The sequence below is a fragment of the Nicotiana tabacum genome, chromosome 6 (genome assembly GCF_000715075.1).
Source record: "Nicotiana tabacum cultivar K326 chromosome 6, ASM71507v2, whole genome shotgun sequence".
NCBI lineage: Eukaryota > Viridiplantae > Streptophyta > Magnoliopsida > Solanales > Solanaceae > Nicotiana > Nicotiana tabacum.
In genome coordinates, this window is record NC_134085.1 from 143,968,162 (window position 1) to 143,988,152 (window position 19,991).

The 19,991-nt window shown below is 36.3% G+C and overlaps 1 protein-coding gene and 1 long non-coding RNA gene across 2 annotated transcripts; both read right to left on the reverse strand.

Moving 5' to 3' along the window:
* Window positions 1–8,412: 8,412 nt before the first annotated feature.
* Window positions 8,413–13,678, reverse strand: LOC107789154 (uncharacterized). Its single transcript, XR_001648792.2, has 3 exons — window positions 13,194–13,678; window positions 12,101–12,228; window positions 8,413–8,704 (listed from the first exon to the last, which is right to left on the reverse strand). It is a non-coding gene; the product is annotated as an uncharacterized LOC107789154 (long non-coding RNA).
* Window positions 13,679–18,990: 5,312 nt separating this feature from the next.
* LOC142182086 (uncharacterized) lies at window positions 18,991–19,641 on the reverse strand. The gene has a single exon (XM_075256009.1). The coding sequence runs from the start codon at window positions 19,639–19,641 to the stop codon at window positions 18,991–18,993; it is 651 nt and encodes a 216-aa protein (XP_075112110.1).
* Between the last annotated feature and the right edge of the window lie 350 nt (window positions 19,642–19,991).

Sequence of the window (19,991 nt, forward strand, 5' to 3'; positions counted from 1 at the left end):
ATTTAGAAATGCATATTAGTTTAGTTGAGTATTCGTTGTAATAATTCCATGCTGGACTAACAGAATAGTTTCTATTAGTTTAGTTAATTTCCGGTTTTCCTAGATCTGTATAAATGGTATTTTCAAGCTGTGATTAATTAGGCTGTAGACTGTTAAAGTAGTGTGATACTTCTTCTGATCATGGGAGCTTTATATTTAGTAGTGATGATGTGAGTTAATCTATAATTCTGAGTTTGAGTGGTTGTGTGTGGGTTCGAAATCAGAAAGTTAAAAGTAGATATGAGATATGTAATTCGTAAGGTTAATTTAGGCAATCCATTTTCATCCAGCATCCTTAATTCTCGAGTTTCAATTCTCATATGTGGTCACGTTAGTGTTTAATCAAAGTTCATGAGTTAGCATTTTAATAAAAATGAGTCATAGTAAGGAATTTGAAATTTGAACTAGTATGCACCATGTTTGAAATTGTGATCATAGGTAGTTTACGTGGGTCATGAAATCTGAAATCAGTTGCTTTCCAACTCATGTTTAATGTTGCATCGAATTTATTTTACTGGCTAGTTAATTTTAGTAGTAGATTCATCAGATTTGTGTTCTTAATTAAATTGAAATTCCATTTAGTGTAAAAGATAGAGCTTAATAGGCTAGTCCCTAAACGTTTGGACCTCAGGATAATTGATGCACGGCCCAGGCCAGTTTTGGCCCCTTTCTCATTTAGGCCTGGGCCAAGGTCTGTTTTGGCCAATTTTATGGTGTATATCTGGTTTTAAATTCCCTCTGTTGGGCTCACATCGGAGCCCAATGGTCGGATGTTGGTGCAAAAATATTACTTAGTTTGCATCAGTCCAGTAACAAATTAATTAGGGCCTTTCTTTTATTTTAGAGACAAATTAAGTAGAAAACTATAGATTGCTCTAGGTTTGCACTTTAAATAATAAAACGGGATGAGCCTCGCTAAACAAAATACATAAATTGCGGGGCCCTCGATAATTGTATATATTAAAATACTTAGATTTCGGGACGGGCCATTTAGTGAATTTCACGGCCTTCCCCAAAATAATAACGTGTTAGTCTCTTTAGGCGCGTATTTTAATAACATTACCTCCCTAAACTCGGGTGCGCATTTATGTGACCCAAATCCCAATCCCATTGATGTTAAAGTATGTCCAAAAACCACTGGTGCATTTATGTGACGTGGTTCAAGACTTGTTTTAATGTCGTTGCAATTTTCTTTAAAAATGAATAAAAGCGGTTAAGGTTAAAATTTGCACATAGGTTCATAATTGTTAAAATTAGATAATTTAAGCCAAATATAACAGTTGAGCGACCGTAGCAGAACCACGGAACTCAGGAATGCCTAACACCTTCTCCCGGGTTAACAGAATTTCTTACTCAGATTTTTGGTTCGCGGACTGTAATACAGAGTCAATCTTTTCCTCGATTCGGGATTCAACCGGTGACTTGGGACACCATAAATCTCCCAAGTGGCGACTCTAAATCTTTAATAATAAATCCTATTTCGATTGTCCTTTAATTGGAAAAACTCTCTTATGCCCTTGCGGGTATAGGTAAAAAAGGAGGTGTGACATCCACTATCCCCATGTTCCGAAGAACTTCATGAAAGCTGTCTAGATAATCCTGGGATCCTCTGAAGATGTACCACCATAAGTAGTAGTGAACAGTTTGGTGAATCTGTCTAATCTGCACAATGCATCGGTAGACATAGTTGCTCCATCACCGGTGTGAGCTACTACACTCGACTGAACTTCTCCAACTGGCTGAGCTACTGGAATCTGAAACTGGAGAGTCATCTGCTCCGGAGTGCGGGTAGCGGGAGTCTGTGCTCCTCCCCCAGCCTGAGAGATGGCTGGTGCTACAGGAAGTAAGCCTGCCTAGGTGACACTCTCCATAAGGCCCACTAGACGGACTGGAGCATCCTGGAGTAATCGGGTAGCAATGAACCCCTTTGGGACCTGAGCTGGGCCCACCAGAACTGTCTGGGCCAGAACCTCATTATCAAACTCTATCTGAGGCTCCGTCGCTGGTGTTGCTGCTCTGGGCTGAGCTATGCCCCTGCCTCAACCCCTAGCACGTCCTCGACCCCTCGTGGGAGCTGTTACTAGGGGCTCAGGCTGCTGGTCAGCAGATAAAGAAGCACCTGTTCTCGCCATCTGCATGATAAAGAAAAATGGAAGTGAAACTGTTCCTAACTATGTAGCCTATTGGGGATAAGCACAGACGTCTCTATACCGATCCCTCAGACTCTACCAAAACTTGTCCGTGAATTGTGAGACCTAAGCAACCTAGGGCTCTGATACCAACTTGTCACGACATGGATTTTCCACCATCGGGAGTCGTGATGGCGCCTACTAGTGAAAGCTAGGCAAGTCAACTATTCCAATTAATTTGACCTTTTCATTTTTAATCTCTTAACAATTGCAAGTTAACATATTATAAACATCAGAAATAATAATGCGGAAGAACGAAATTTAACGATTAAGCTAATACCAATACGAATCCATAAACATAAACCACCCAAAACTGATGTCACAATCTCACAAACTATCTAAGAAAAACTACAAATAGGGTCTGAACAAGAAAGTACATGTTTGTCTCTGAAATTGAAAAGAACATAAAGAAACTAGATAGAAAGGGGATGCCAAGGCCTGCAGACGCCTGCAGGACTACCTCGGGTCTCCGATGGACTGAAGGCAGCAACCCCTAGCTAAGGTCCGTATGATCCAGTACCGGGATCTACACAAAAGAATGCAGAGTGTAGTATTAGTACAACCGACCCCATGTACTGAGTAAGTGTCGAGCCTAACCTTGGCGAAGTAGTGACGAGGCTAGGACACAACAAACAACATAACTTGCAGTTAAACAATAGCAACCAAAATAACAGTAATAGAAGCAATTCAAAAGTAACGGGGAGGGGTAGCATGTTATGGGGGAAATACCAACATAAGGAATCACAGTAACAATTGAATAAAACAATTAAGGAACTTGAACCAATAACAACAAGAAATCATAACAAACAAGCAATAAGTGCACAACATCACCCTTCCTGCTTTTACTCTCATTCCTCACCAATGCAATCAATAATGAAAATGTGCACGGTATCACCCTTCGTGCTTTATCTCTCTTTCCTCACCCAAACAATAGCAACAACATCCCGACAAGGGAATCAACAATAAGAATTAAATACGTCCTGGCAAGAGAATCAACAATAAGAACTTAAATACGTCCCGGCAAGGGAATCAACAATAAGAATTAAATACGTCCCGGCATGGGAACCAACTATAACCAAACTTGCACCAACAATTAACTTCACAAAGGAACCTCAACTGGAGCCAATGCTTAACAATAAACAAATACCAAGAAGATAATCATAAGTCTTGCTCAACACGGAGAATAAACAATTTAGGCATTTGTAGTACTTATTAAGAAACACAACGATCACAATTTAAGACTCACGGACATGCTTGACACCAATGTATAGATACTCGTCACCACACCTATACATCGTACACTACACTAGCACAGAGCAATTAAGGCACAATATCTATTCCCCCAAGCTAAGGATAGACCAAACACTTACCTCGAACTTCCACGGTCAACTCAAGCCTCAAACACCGCTTTTCCTTTAGAATTCGCCTCCAATTTACTTGTATCTAACCCAAACTAATTTAACAACATCAATAAATTTTAAAGAATTCATACCCAATGCTTAATTATAGGTTTTCTATCATTTTTTCCCAAAAGTCAAAAATCGACCCCAGAGCCCGCTTGGTCAAAACTCGAGGATTGGACCAAAACCCGATCACCCATTCACCCACGAGCCCGAATATGCAATTAGTTTTGAAATCTGATCCCAAAACTAGGTCTGAATTCTAATTATTCAAAAAGCCCTAACTCTACCCAAATTTCCAATTTCTACCATAAAAACCCTAGATTTTTGGATGAAGATTGATGAAATGCAAAGGGAAATCGAAAGAAAAAGGTTTAGAATCATATACCAATATTTTGGGGAAGAACTTGCTTCTTGAAAATCGCCTCAATGCTCTCTAATTTTGAAAATATGAAAATGTGGGTTAATTCCCGATTTTGCTACTGTTTAAAGAAGACTGGGTAGGATTTCTTCGCGTTCGCGAAAGGCCTGCCGTGTTCGCGAAAAGCCGCCTTCCTCAGGCTTACGCGATCGCGATTTCTCCTACGCGTTCGCGAAGGGTAAGCCCCCTTGACCTTCACGTTCGCGGACCAAGGTACTAGTTCGTGTATAAGAAATGATGAATCCCAACCCACCTCCAATTTACTATACGCGTTCGCGTGCCACAGGTCGCATTCGCGTAGAGCAGCCCCCTAGTGCTCCGCGTTCGCGTAGAACAAATCCACCCCAGTCCCAGTTTCCCTTTCGCGATCGCAAGAGTAACTACGCATTCGTGAAGCATACTGCATCAGACACCAGATACAGTAAAACCTGCAACCTTTCTAAGTGAAAAACAAAACATTTTGTGGCCTATCCGAAACTCACACGAGCCCTCGGGGCTCCAAACCAAACATGCACACAACCCTAAAAACATCATACAGACTTGCTCGTACGATCAAATCATCAAAATAATACCTAGAACTACAAGTTTAGCATCAAAATCAAAAAAATATCTCAAGAACTCTTAAGTTTCAAATTTCACAACCGAGGGTCTGATTCACGCCATATGAAGTTCGTTTCTTACCAAATTTTACAGGCTAAACTTAAATACCATATAAAACCAGTACCGGGATCGGAAACTAAAATACGGGGCTGATACCATCAAATTCAAACATCTTTAAATTTTCAGAAACTCTTATAATTTCAGTTAAACAATTTTCTTCAAAAAATTCATTTCTCGGGCTTGGGACCTCGGAATTTAATTGCGAGCATACATCCAAGTGTCATATTTTTCTACGGACTCTCCGGGACCGTCAAATCACGGGTCCGAATTCATTTACCCAACATATTGACCGAAGTCAACTTAAATTCAATTTTAAAGGCAAAATTAGCATTTTTATCAAATTTTCACATAAAAGCGTTCTGGATATACACCCGAACTGCGCACGCAAATTGGGGTAAGATAAAGGGAGGTTTTTAAGGTCTGGGAACGCAGAATTAACTTGTAAATCAAGTGATGACAATAATATATATTCTCACCTCAAACTTCACGGCTAGTAAAATCGATAAATTTTATACACACTTACTCACACCCTTGGCTGTCACTATTAAACTAAATTAAGTTGCCTTTCATGAATTTCTCTGTAATTAAAAATTCTAACTTGGAATTAGTTAACGACAACAGCAAACTATGAGAAATGCATCACTATGCCATTCTGAATTAGTTAGAGAAAATGTAAATAATGAGACGTCGTCGTCATCGATTATGACCCCTAACCTTCCAAGCTAATTAGATATGTAACTCGTACATTGTTTAATTAATAAAGTCGGTATATATTGGTGGTTATCAGACAAGAAATGAAGCTTAAGGTCTATTCAACTTTTTATTTTCTTTGGCTTACCACAGCTGCGACGATTGGGTGTCTTGATATTTTAGATTCCATCATAGACCTTCCAAAAGATTAATGCATGAGCTTAGGACAGAGAAATTTTAAATAAAAAAAAAATAAAAAATTGATTTGCTTAACGAGACCTAGCATTGTATTTGGGTCTATAATGTCTCCATCAGCCCACGAAAATGAATTGTGAGTGGAGAATTAGAAATTGACGAATGGTTCCAAGATATGCAATGGCAGAGACATCGTTTGGTAAAACGTATCATCATACTTCGCTCTGCAATTTTTTAGTTTTTTTAAATGTGTTTGTGTAAGTAACATCTTTTTCTTCAGTATAAGTTACTTGAATATATGTAAAATGAAGTAAATATCAATTTCGGTCAAGAAGTAAAAAAAATTATGTTATTATTATCCTTTTTTTTAAAAAAAAAAAAGCACCTGCATGTTACTGGTCGAAATTATTGACTTGCAGTTGGCTGGTCGATGTTACAAACAAGACTTAAAACTAAAACCCAACTGTACGCTAACTATTACTACGACTAACGTTATGCAAAATCGATATAGATGATTTTGGTGCTTCTATCCTTTGTTCCCCTGAGTAGGGTCGTGATACAGAAGTTATGTGGAGGAGGCTAAAGTCTACGTCTGTATTGTGAATCAAACACAAAAGTCAAGAGACATGTGCAATCAAAAGATCAGTGTTTTATGAGCAATAATATTTCTACTATGAGGAGCCCTTCACGTGGAGGATGGCTTATCAACATCCATGAAATATTATCACCACCATTAATAAGCTGTGAATTATATTCTTTTTTATTTAGCCATATTATAAAACGCAAGAATATTCTAAAACAGAAAATGGAATAGGCCGTCCTATATATACGGCTAAAAGAAGTATAAGAGCTAGAGGAATAATTTGAGAAGATTTATAGTTTAGAGAAACAATATAGGACTAAGCATCAGCAGTTTCGGCTGCAGCAATTTTCCAACTATATTATAAAAAGATACCCTATTGCTTTTGGACCATAAAGCAGTACTAGAAAGTCATTATCCAAACGAATTAGTGATCACTAGTGATGTATTACAGTACTATATTAACTAGTTACACACCACTGCGTAAGCTGATTACGTCGTCCTTTTTTGGATTTGACAATAAAGTATAAAGACGAAAGGGATACAGATAATTCTATTAGCTGTCCGTCGTCATAGAGCAGTAAATGCACTTATATGCATTATAAAAAATATATCTACACAATTAGTTCATGTAAAATAATTGTGTAAGTAACTTTATGATAATTAGTATTACTCCAATAATAATTTGGTAAAGTAGTTAACTTACTATTACAGATTAAAATATACTGATAAAATCTTAATACTATCAATACATATGATTTACAATTTTCACCGTCAAGTTTCGATCCTGTCAACAACTCCAATTTAATGGTATCCTCTTCAATCAACCAGCTAGCTTTAATAATGCGGGTTGGCACGTAATATAAGAAGGCATGCAGATCACATGTATTGGAGTCATCAAACGTAAGTCTTACAAAAATACATACACGGGATATTTACCAAATGTGGATGACAAAAAGATGAAGACAAATTAAACTAAAATAGATTAGATAGGCACAAAAACTCATGGAAGTTACGTCAATTGGAGCACTTCTTGAATCATGAAAATTACCATTGCTCTTTTTTAGGTACAAATTTTGTCTTTTGGTAGGCTATTTTATGTTTGTCTCTATGACAATCATGGCATGTGGCATGTGTCATGATCATGCCAAATATTCTTCCACTTGCATGTAATCACTTTCAAAAAATATATCATAATTCTGAGGAGAAAAATATTTAATGAAATTGCCATATTTATATGCAAAAACTAGATTATGTTGCTATTTCGAAGAGAAAAAGAGTGGATTATATTGCTATTTAATTTAGCATAATAGAGTTGTTAAGTAAAATCAATATTTTATCTCCTCCAGAGGTGCCTCTTGAAACGTAGTCAATTGCCATTCCCATTAATCGCCCCACATTTTCAATGGAGATAAATTCCTTCCTTTTCTCATTTTCAAACATTATATCAAAATCAAAAATTTAAATAATCTACAATAAATATGAATTTCTGAAAATTGCATAGAAATTGAAAGTATCATATCGATCTTTTGAAGGCCACCATGGAACTTCCTCCTTAAGTTCACTTTTGGAATATTGAAAAGTTCTAAAAAAGTAAAAAAAAAAAAATCACACAATCAGAAAAGTAAGAAGAAAGTAATTAGTGGGTCCTTGATCATTTTTTCCCTCTGAAGAGATTATGCATTTTAAAGATAAACTATGGTCACAACTGCGTTTTGCCAAGAATTTGGGCGCGTCACGAAAGTGGCCTTAGTACCAAGGGTGTTAAACGGGTGAGCCGGGCCGGGTTGGGTTGGGATTTTTTTGGATCCGTACGGGTTATGGTCCGGGCCGATTATGGGTTGGGGCTTACCGGGTTTAACGGGTTCGGATTCATCCGGGTAAAAATTGAACCGTAAGGGTTACGGGTTGAGGGGCCGGACCGGGCCGGGTTTAGTGTATTTTTAATTTTTTTTTTTGTATTTTGTATAACTATTGTAACTTATATTAATACTTTTTATTAATATAAAGAATACAAGGAAGATGGAAAAAATTGCACTTATAAATTGCAAGTGCTACATTTATTTCAAAATTCAAACTTACAAATTGAAAGGTTTACATTTAACAACAAGTAAATTAACCAAAAAAGAGTAAATTCAAAGGTTTTGCATTGCCTTAGTAAGTTCTTCATAATCAATATAAATTGAGTGACCTTCTTTTGGAATGTTAAATTCGGATGGGTTACCATGTGTTATATATCTCCAAGTTCCTCGTCTGCTGGGCTATCAACATCTTCACGTCCTTGATTTCTTCGTTCCGATCTAATCCAATCTCTGAAACATACTAAAACTTCCAAAACATTGCTTCCCAATGTGTGACGGGTGTCTCCAAGTTGTTGTCTTGCTTGGCTAAATGCACTCTCTAATGCAACAGTTGAAATTGGCATATTTAGCACGTCCTGAGCCATAGCGAAAAGAACAGGAAATTGCTTTTCATTCTCATGCCACCATCCCAACGTTGAAAATTCCTTTGTGTGAGGCTCTTTTTGCTTCTGCAAGTAGAATTGAAGTTCATCAATGTTCATGCTACTGGTTTGAGTGTTAGAAAATGTAGAAAAAATATTAAAACTATCAAGGTCTTCTTCATCATCCACAGTAGCAGAAGTGGTACAGTACATAGTGGGATTAACATTGCCTACACTACGAGCATCATCATCAATTACATTTGCATAATAATTATATAATTGTTGTAAATATTTATTTAGCTTGTTCATACAAGTATATAAATCTGGAGTTTCAGTTGGTCCAATCTCCATATAAGTATATAAAGCATTCATTAATTGGTGACAATCAGACATCTTAATAGAAGGATTTAAAACAGCACCAATTAAGCAAATCGGAGGAATTGAAAAGAAATATTTTTGAATTTTGCTTGCATTTTTTCAACAACATCCCTATACTTTTCTTTCTTCTTAAATTCAAAGAGTAGTAAAGAAATTTCAGCTCTATGTACTAAAGCCATAGTAACAGTAGGGTAATATGCTCCAGAAAACTCGACAGTAGCTGTATACAATTTATGTAAAAATTTAACAACATCATTAATGACCTCCCAAGTAGTAGTTGTTAACATATGGTTTGGATCAGTACAATGCGCATTAGCAACTTCAGTTATTGGGAATCTATATTTGTAGCAACATTTTAAAAATATATATATGTATAATTCCATCTAGTAACAATTTCGTTTGGTATGAATCTGGGTTTAAGGTTATACTGGACACACTTATTCTTAAATTCCTTTATTCTAGATTATCTATTATTTTCTTGAATAACACCAACTGCTCTTCTAACATGAGTAATCTTAGTTGAAAATAAATCAGGCCACTTTTAACAATTAAATTATAAACATAACATGCACACCTAACATGAAAAATTTCATCAAGAGGTGGTTTCAAATGCATTTTTAATATTGAAATTGCGGCATTATTGTTAGAAGCATTATCAAAAGACATACACAATACGTTTTGCTTGAGATTATAAAATTCAACAAGTTCACAAATAGTACTACTTATAAACGCAAAAGTATGACTCTGATCTTCATCATATCTAAAAGTGATAATACGTTTTTGCATACAAGTAGTATCATCTATCCAATGACATGTAATTGTCAAATAATCATTTTCATTAACAGCATGGCCAATATCAGAAGTTAGAGAAACTCTACAAGGAAGGTGGCTAAACAAGTAGCGTATGTATGTTTGATATTGTCCATGAAGTCTAAAGATATCAGCTCTACAAGTACTTCTAGGGATACCTTTAAATAAAGGATTGTAAATCCTTTGAATATACATAATAAGATATGATGAAGAAGCAAAAGAAAAAGGTAGACAACCCAAAACAATCATTTTTGCTAACTCCTCACGATCCTTCATTTTATCATATTTCACAAGACCACCAGTAGTAGGGTTTAGAGTTGATTGATTTCCATCTCTATCAGATCCCCATTCTATAGGACCCATTCTATAGGATGCTCAATTCTCATATGTCTACTAAGTGTCACAGTCCCTCCTAATTGTCCCCCAGTCTTATGTTTAAAAGTATCATTATAAAGTTTGCATTTAACTCTATCAGTACCTTCTATTTCCTCAAAAAAAATTCCAAACCTTACTTCTTTTTCTACGATTACTAGTCGGGGCCACAGGTGGTCTACTACTAGCACCATGACCACCACCCCTGCTAGCAGCTCTAACACTACTAGGTGTAAGTGGTATCTCATCTTCCATTTCTAATTCATTATCATCTATAGCAAAATCTTCCTGCAATTGTTCATAATCTATATTATTATCAGGTAATGTTTCAGGAATATTTGGAGAGGTATTTAAATTAATATCAGATACTGAAGCTGAAGTACTACCTCTTTTTTTATTTTTCCGATTAGTAGCCTTGTTACAAACTCTTTTTGTAGCATTAAACATATTGTAAAAATTTAACTACTAGCAACAAAACAAATAAATATGCAAATAAAATAGTAAATAAGAGAAAGAGTCGGAGGGAGTGCACCGAATTCGGCAATAAATTGAGCATTTGATGATTTCGCAACTCCAATGTTACCACGAAGAAACGTCAATTGTTCCAATTTTGAAGTTCAATGTTCAAACTTCAAAAAATAAATACTACGATAAATTAAATTCCAAAAAAAAAAAGCCAAATAGTTGATGGCACTTTAATAGGTGAAGAATGAAGATTGAAGAATGAGAGAATATGATCATTGAGATTGAGAATTGAGAGATGAGTGAAAAAATAAGGAAGAGGGGGAGGGGGGAGGTATTTACAGTGTTTGAAAGGGGGTTTAGTTTTAAAAAAAGAAAAGAAAAAAACCCCAAAGTTGGGCTAATTATGCAATTCATCCGTTGGGCAACGACCATTTTCTGAAATGGACCGTTGCCAACGGTCAGATCTGGGCCCAGATTTTTTTTAAAAAAAATTACCGTTAAACCGGTCTGGGCCGAGCCTGTTAACCAATTTAACGGCATTGTTCATCTAACAGGTTATACCGGTCCGGGTAACCGGTATTTAAAATGTGAATGGTGCAACACGCGTGTCTCCCCTAACCCAGCCCAACCCAGCCCCCTTTAACTGGTCCGACCGATTCCGATTTTAACCGGTCTAGGCTGATCAGGAATTGGGCTTACCCGACCCGTTTAACACCTATACTTAGTACACAAGTAACAAAAAGAATAAATTATGAGATTATATTTTTAATGTTTTGCAAAAGATTTCAAAGAATCTCAACTCAACTGAATCCTAAGCAAAGGTCGGCCTAAACTACACTCCCTGCCTTTCTTATCCCAAACACTAGGCAAACCCTCTATTAAGCATAGTAAGTTGCATGCCTTTAGATTCCATCTTTTTTTATTATGAATCAATACGAAAAGTTGGATGTGCTTGTTGATCAGGATAGGTTTATTTTTGATCATTTTCCTCTGTAAAATAAAATATTGTGTTGCTTTTGGCAGATTACTTACTATTACGTGGATTGAACTCTGGCAGATTACATCACTCTAGTAGTCTCATACTTGAATTATGACTATTATAGGAAAATAAAGTATCACTGCTTACACATAATAATTAAGATGTTGACATGAGCTTTATTAGCAACACATTACAGCCTTGTGTTATCTTAATTTTCATGAGCATTTTTGAGAATAAGTCCATTCTCATAGGAAGCGGCCTACTTCCACACTCACATAGGTGAAATCTGTCAAGGGTGCTCCTGTAACTCTAATACCCCACTCATATGAGCTACAGATTTTCATTAAGAGTTAATAGAAAAACTCAACCTAGCAAATCGTTACAGGATAAATACACTCACATTATAGGGATGGAACAATAACAAATATAATAATGCATTTCAAACAAAGCCATTATATGATTCGTTCTTCCCATTGAACCTGGTTATAGGATCTCTAGTCCCTGGGTTGGGTTTCGTCATATATGACTTATAAGTTTATAGGCTTCAATCCCATCTCCATTGATATGCTCCAAACCCTTTCTGTTGCCAAGGCCTTGGTTAGTGAATCTGCAAGATTATCGCATAATCAATATTAATATTACCACTTGTCAAATATCTCACAAAATTATATTTTTCTCCTTATAGGCCTGGATTTACTATTGTAATAATGGTTTTGTACTTTACCAATAGCAGCGGTGCTAAAACAATAAATTAAACAAAAAGGAGGAATTGGTTTTTTCAAAATAAAGAATTTAAAATAATAAATGTCTCAACCAATTCGCTTCTTCACTAGCTGAAGCTAAAGAAATTAGTTCAGCTTCCATGGTAGTGTTTATTTTAAACTTCCAACAAATAGCACTACCTCCCAAAAATAAAATATAACCTGTAGTAGAATAGGAATCACCAGATAAAGTATTTCAATCCGCATTAGAAGAGCCTGCTATTTACTACACTGCATGCTCAATATGATGTCGAGTGTAATCAGTCACATATCTTAAATATTTAATTAAGCAAGCATACCTTTTTGAGTTATCACATCATTTTCACTTTGAACATAAAGAAGTGAACACTTGAATCAAAAAGAGTTACAACATGCTTGCAATTAATAAATTTATATATTTTTTTAAAAAAAAATTCTCAATATAATGTGACTGGTCAAGAAAATTTTCATCACATATTCTAGTAATTTTCATTCCAATAATGAAATTTACCTCACCCAGATCTTTCATGTCAAAATGGCTACTAGGTATACTTTTAATTTCTCCAATAATATTTATGCTAGCGCCAAAAATTAATAAATCAATAACAGAGCAGCAAATAATAACATGTGATATTATTCCAAGACTTATAAAAAATGCAGTTATCACACTCTTTTGATTTAATCAACATTTCACTCATACATGCATATTCAAAATTTTCATGCAATAATTTTTTATTTCCTTTACCCCCACTATTTCTAGAAGTATGAAAATTCATAATCATAAAAAAATATAATCACAAAGTCATCAAAATAGAAGGTAAAAAGTTTTTACCTTTCCACCGCTTGAGTAAAGCAAGTCGAAATTTTTTCACCTTCCCATCTCATAAATAGAGTGAACTTCTATCTTGATATCCGCTGTTTCTTCAACTGCATAAAAATTGAATCTCCTTAAAATAGTTTGTAAAATTATAAATAACTACAGTTGAAAAATAAGATGAAAAAAATTAAATAAATATTCTTCAAGTTGAGGCGCGGATATCTTGCTCTCTTTAAGGAGATTCAAGCCCACTGCAATAGCATTTTCACCGGTCCAGCAGTAATACTCTTGACTTGTCCCTTTCAGGATACAATAACCGGACAATATCATATGACTCGAATAAACTCTGGACAAGTTGTTGAGTCCAAAACTCCACCAAAATGAACACTTTCCTTCAACAAAATAATATTCTTTTTAATTGTAGATAATAAGTTGAAGACTTAGATTTTCTTCTTCTCTTAACTTTCTTTTTCACTACACCAATTTTTACTTTTTTTCACACACGCTACAATATTTTTCTACAATACAAGGAAGAAACATCCTATTTATAGGTGTAAAATTTCTTCCATAAAATAAATAATAAAATAGTGGGATAACAAAATTGTAGAACATGATTGGTGGTTACAAAATGTAATCTTTAGTGGTACATTATGTCATTAGTGATTTCATGAGTTACACTAAAGTAATGATCACTTTCTTGCCAATTTATAAACACTAACTCATAAAAAATAATACACTTTAATATTATAATTTTAATATTAAAATACACTGACACCAACAACAGTTACTATTGGATACATTTCTCTTTTTGTTTCCTTGTTCTTTGCCATAAGGCAAACAAATAAAAAAGAAAACAAATATATATATACAGAATGTTGAAAGAAGGAGCTCCCCACCATCACCACCCAACCTAAGTCAAATTGGATAGTAATATATAAAACTTCAGAAAATATGTCTGTGAAGATGTTATATATAAGCATGAATAGAGAATTAGATGACAAAAGATGGAGACAAATTAGACTAATTGATCGAATAAACAAAAAGGATATGAATTATGAAAGCGCGTCATATTTTTTCCAGTTAATTTTGGATCTCAACCATTGTTTCCTTTCCTTTGCTATCCATTTTGTCTTTTGGCAAAAAGGATACGTTAACTGCATGGGCGGGCTATATATATATATATATATATATATATATGTGTGTGTGTGTGTTTGCCTTCGCGACAATCATGGAATGTGACTCGTGAGTCATCAGTTCATCTTCATCACCACACTTAGTCTTGCACTTATATGTATTTTGTCATTTTCGAGAAATGTCGGTTTTCTTAGGCGAAAAGGTTTCCTAGTTGGCACTACCATCTATGTAGTACTCCTTCCTCCTAATTAATTACGTGAAACATGTCATTATTTAGATAGTGAAATGATCATTTTCACACTTACATATTTTCATTCCTTTTCCCTTTTTGTATTAATGAAAAATAGACTCTGACATGTGAATTATAACAAGTTATTGGAGTTATTATGATAAAGAAGAATGATGCAGACAGAAGATGTATGCAATACCCTCAAAGTCATATACACATATACCGTCTTTGTGTGATTTTTTGGATGAGAAACAATGTGAATTTTATTAACAGCCATGGCAATGACAGTTAAAGCTCAATTACAGTTAAACAATTATGGTTATGAGGAAGAAGGAGGAAAGAGGAGAGAAGGAAATGAGGTCACCGACTTTGTGAATTTGAGAAAATGAAAATCCTCTACTTCATTCAGAGAGAGTACATAATATATATACACAATGCTACAGTACTAGCTACTTTCTTAACTAACATTTAATCACCTAACTAACTTCTTAACCACTAACTCTACTTCTTAACTTAACTCTAGTATAGTCAGCTTGTTCAACCATATTCAACACTCCCCCTCAAGCTGATAGTCGAATACAGATTCTTCACCCCCAGATTATGTAGCAAATGGTCATGTTGTGTTTTTGCAAGACTCTTTGTAAGTATATCTGCAAGATGCTCCTTGGTAGAGACATGGTTTGTTTGTATCATGCCCTGCAGTATTCTTTCTCGTACGAAGTGGCAATCTATGTCAATATATTTTATTCTCTCATGAAATATAGGATTGGCAGCAATCTGAATCGCAGCCTTGCTATCACACCTTAATTGTACTGGCAGCTAAATATTAACTCCAAATTCTCTGAACAGTCCAATAAGCCAAGTGATCTCTGTTGTGCATGTAGCCATGCTTCTGGCTTCAGCTGAACTTCTTGACAATGTTTCTTGTTTCTTTGACTTCCATGAGACTAGTGCATCTTCAAACTTCACTAGATAACCTGTCACAGACCTTCTAGTCTGCAGACAAGCTCCCCAGTCTGAGTCACAATAGGCCAACAATTGGTTAGAGTTCTTTGCAGGCATGAGCAAGCCTAGTCCAGGTGCTTCTTTTATGTACACCTTTGGACTATGCATGTACTGACTCAGTATTTGGACTGTAAATGCCAAGTTTGGTCTGGTCATGGTGAGATACAACAGCCTTCCCACTAGCCTCTGATAAGGACCTGCATCCTTTAGATTTTCATCCTTGCTGTTACTTTGTGTATGCTTATCATACTCCTGAGATGCCAGCATGTGGTTCAGTTCTAAGGGTGTACCAACTGGTTTAGCTCCTCCAAGTCCAGCTTCAGCTATTAGTTCTAGGTCATAGGGCATATTTCCTTTGACACATCACAATACCTTTACTTGATCTTGCAAATTCAATTCCAAGGAAGAACTTTAACTCTCCCGAGCCTTTCATCTTGAATTTGGTTTGCAACTCATCCCTGGTTTGTTGTAGAAGATGCTGACTAATGCCTGTAATTAGTAAGTCATCTACATAGACTACACCATTGTTATATCACCATTGGTCCTTTTGGTGAATAGAGAATAGTCATAGTGACTCTGCTAAAATCCCATTTGGACTAGGGCCTTTGTCAGCTTTTTGTTCCACTGTTTAGGAGCCTGTTTGAGGCCATATAATGACTTATGAAGTTTGCAGATCTTCATAGTCTCCCCTGTCTAGAAAACCCCTGAGGAATATGTATGTAGACTTCTTCTAAAATATCACCATTTAAAGAAGCATTGTGGACATCCATTTGGTATATGATCCAATTCATAAAGGCAGCAAAAGCAACAATGGATCTTACTATGACCATCTTAGCTACAGGTGAATTTTTTTAGTGTAGTCCAGCCCTTCCTACTGGATGTAGCCCTTAACTACCAGCCTTGCTTTATACCTCTCTATCTCTCCAGAGGCCTTGTACTTAATCTTAAATATCCACTTGCACCCAATAGGCATTTTGTTGGGGGGAAGATCTACTATGCTCCATGTGTGATTAGCTTCTAGAGCCTCAATCTCAACTGCATTACTTTTATCCAGTTAGGATCCTTAGCTGCTTCTGCAAATGACTGAGGTTCAATAGTAGAAGAGTATACTGTGAGAACCTTGTAGTGGGAGGTTGTAATATTGTTGTATGTGACATAAGAAGACAAGGGATATTGGCAAGATGTATTGTTTGAGCTAGTTATATAATCTTGTAACCATAGAGGTGGTCTTCCTGTCCTCCTAGATCTCCTGAGAGTATGATCAATAGTTGGTTCAGATGTGTGCTCAATATGATCACATCACCTGCAGTTGCTGGTATTGACTCAGGAATATGAGGCTACACATGAGGACTACTGGCTTCCTCAGATGGTGCCATATGTGGTGTTGAGGCTGACTCCTGATGTGGTGAGCTGGAGGGAGAACTAGAGGCTATCACATCACAAGGAACACTGTCAACAGATGACACCAAGTCCAGGACTGGAAATAGAGGAGTGCCTATATCCCTCATATGTTTGAAGGGAAATATCTGCTCCTGAAATATGACATTTCTATTGACAAAAAAATGTAGTGTGTAGAGAGTACAGTTTGTATCCCTTTTGAGTAGAAGAATAGCCCATCATTACAGCTGGTATGGCTCTAGCAGCAAACTTGTCACTCTCTTTTGGACTAGTTGCATAGCAAAGGGATCCAAAGACCTTGAGATATGACACAAAAGGTGGGTGCAAATACAATATTTCAAAAGGAGACTTGTTGTGAATTACTTGAGAAGGTAGTCTATTGATGAGATACACAGTAGTACTGATGCACTCACCCCAAAACTTCAAAGAAACTTAAGCTTGAAACCTAATAGATCTAGCTATCTCTAGAATAGTTCTGTGCTTTCTCTATACTACTCCATTCTGTTGAGGGGTATAGACACATGAAGTCTGATGAGTGATGGCAAGGCCTGACAATAGTTGTTGACACTCATTGCTGCAGAACTCACTGCCATTATCTGTTCTGAGCACCTTAACAGTAGTGGAAGACACATTTTGTGTTTTAGTTAAGAAGTCTCTCAAAACCACAATAGTGTCAGACTTGGAAGAGATAAGGAACATCCATGTATATCTACTGTAGTCATCTACAATAGTCACAAAGTATTTCTTACCATCATATGTGGGAACTCTATAGGGTCCCCATATGTCACAGTGCAATAGATTAAACACAGACTTAGAATTAGTATTACTCAGTTGGAAGGGTAACTTTGATTGCTTTTCCAATGGACACACAGTACAAAGAGTTACATTCTTCAAGAAACTAAGAGACTTGTGTTTCTTTATTACATTAACTGGTGCATGACCTAACCTCATATGCCACAAATGAGGAGTTGTTATACTCATACTAGTGTTAGTATCTACATGTGCACATTTATTGTTAGTTATAGAGCCTGACTTAGCCTTAATAGGAAGTCTCCCTCTTAGCAGATAGAGTCCATAATCTTCCTTACCAATCCCCATAACCTGACCACCGTAGAGGTCCTGAAAGATACAGATGTCAGGAAAGAAAACTACTAAGCACTATAGTTCTTTGGTAAGTTGAGATACGGATAGGAGATTATACCTAAAATTAGGTATATAAAGCACATTATCGAAGCCCTTATCCTAAAGTACAATAGAATTCTCTTTATGAGAGATTAGGACATTGGTTCATGTGGGTGAATGAACTTTGCTTCGTTGTGATGTAAGAATATGTTGATAGCTATTTAACATTTGTAGGTTTGTTGTCATATGATTTGATGCACCTGTGTCTACTATCCAGTTGTGATTAACATACTCAGACAATAAGGATATCATAATACCTGCAGATGAAGCTTTGCTAGAGGCTCCTTCCTCAGCTCCTTTGTTGAGCAAATGTACAATCTGTTGGTATTGCTCCTGAGTAAAGAAGGGTACATGTATCTTGCATGGTGCTGTTTGGGGCTGAGTGAAATCTAAGTGACCTCCTCTAGTCTGTGAGGATTAAGATAGATTAGCTTCAACTCTACATTGTTGATGAACACCTTGTTGTTGACAACAGCTTGTCGTATTATAGCCTTCTACTATAAGATAGCCTATACCACTAACATGATTTGAATAGATGCTAGGACTAGCCCATTTCCTTTTAGACTTGAAATCAGGAGGATACGTAATCAACTTGTAGCAGTTTTCCTTTGTGTGTCCTTTGAAGTGACAGTATTCGCATTGAACTTGACTCTTCTTTTGCGTGTAGTTACCAGTTGGTTTAAATTGACTTCCTAAGTTGTTAGTCCCTTTGTTGCTATAGAGTGCAATACTGTCTAGAGTCTCAGTGACTTGCACTGCTTGAGTGAAATTTGCTAGATTCCTTTGACTCTCCTTATCAACAAGCATTGAGTATGCTTTATTGATGCTAGAAATATGAGTCATCATCATGATTTGACTTCTAGCCTATGAGTATGACTCATTTAGGCCCATAAGAAATTGCAGAAGTCTATTAGATTCAAAGTGCTGAGCATATTTCTTTGATTCTGGGCAAGGGCAGCCAGGACATGGCAGAAGCGCATCAAATTCATCCAATAAATCCTTTAGCTTAGTGAAGTAATCAGTCACAGTCATAGTGTCCTGCGTGAGGGTGTGAATTTCTCTATGTAGGTATAGTATTCTGAATCCATTAACTTTGTCAAACCTCTCCTTCAAGTCTTTCCATACGTTGTGTGCATCAAATGCATACAGAACACTGCTCAAAAGACCAGGCCTAACAGAATTCATAATCCACAATAATACTACATCATTCACTTTCTCCCAGAGATCATGAAGGGCAAGTTCGAAACTAGACTTAGGAAAGTGTCCATAAACAAAACCTAATTTGCTTTTTCCTAGTAAACCAACTCTCGTAGCACTACTCCACAATGCATAATTATCCGATCCATTCAATTGAAGAGAAATCAAGGAGCTACCTGGAGTATCAGTTGGTTGAAGGTACAGAGGATGATTGTGGTCAATGATAGGGAAACTTGTGGTTCCAGCTGTGAAGGTACTCGTACCAGTAGCGCGAGTGTGTGGAGCATCAGAAGGTGAAGAATTATCCTCAATCGCCATTTCAACAACTGAGTAGCAGCGATTTTAAGAATTCGCTCAAATCTCAAACCCTAGATTCGATTTTGAATCACTTTCAGACACTTCAAAGTTGTGAGTCAAAAGTGTTGTGACTAATCGAATGCTGGTGAGCTAACAAGCGAGCTAGATTCTCTGATACCATATAAACAGCCATGGCAATGGCAGTTAAAGCTCAATTACAGTTAAGTAGTTATGGTTATAAGGAAGAAGGAGAAGAGAGGAGAGAAGGAAATGAGATCACTGGCTTTGTGAATTTGAGAAAATGAAATCCTCTACTTCATTCAGAGAGAGTACAGAGTATATATACACAATGCTACATTACTAACTACTTT

What these genes read in the sequence shown, in the direction of transcription:
- LOC142182086 (XM_075256009.1), bottom strand. Translation starts at nt 19,641, where the DNA reads ATGGCGATTGAGGATAATTCTTCACCTTCTGATGCTCCACACACTCGC.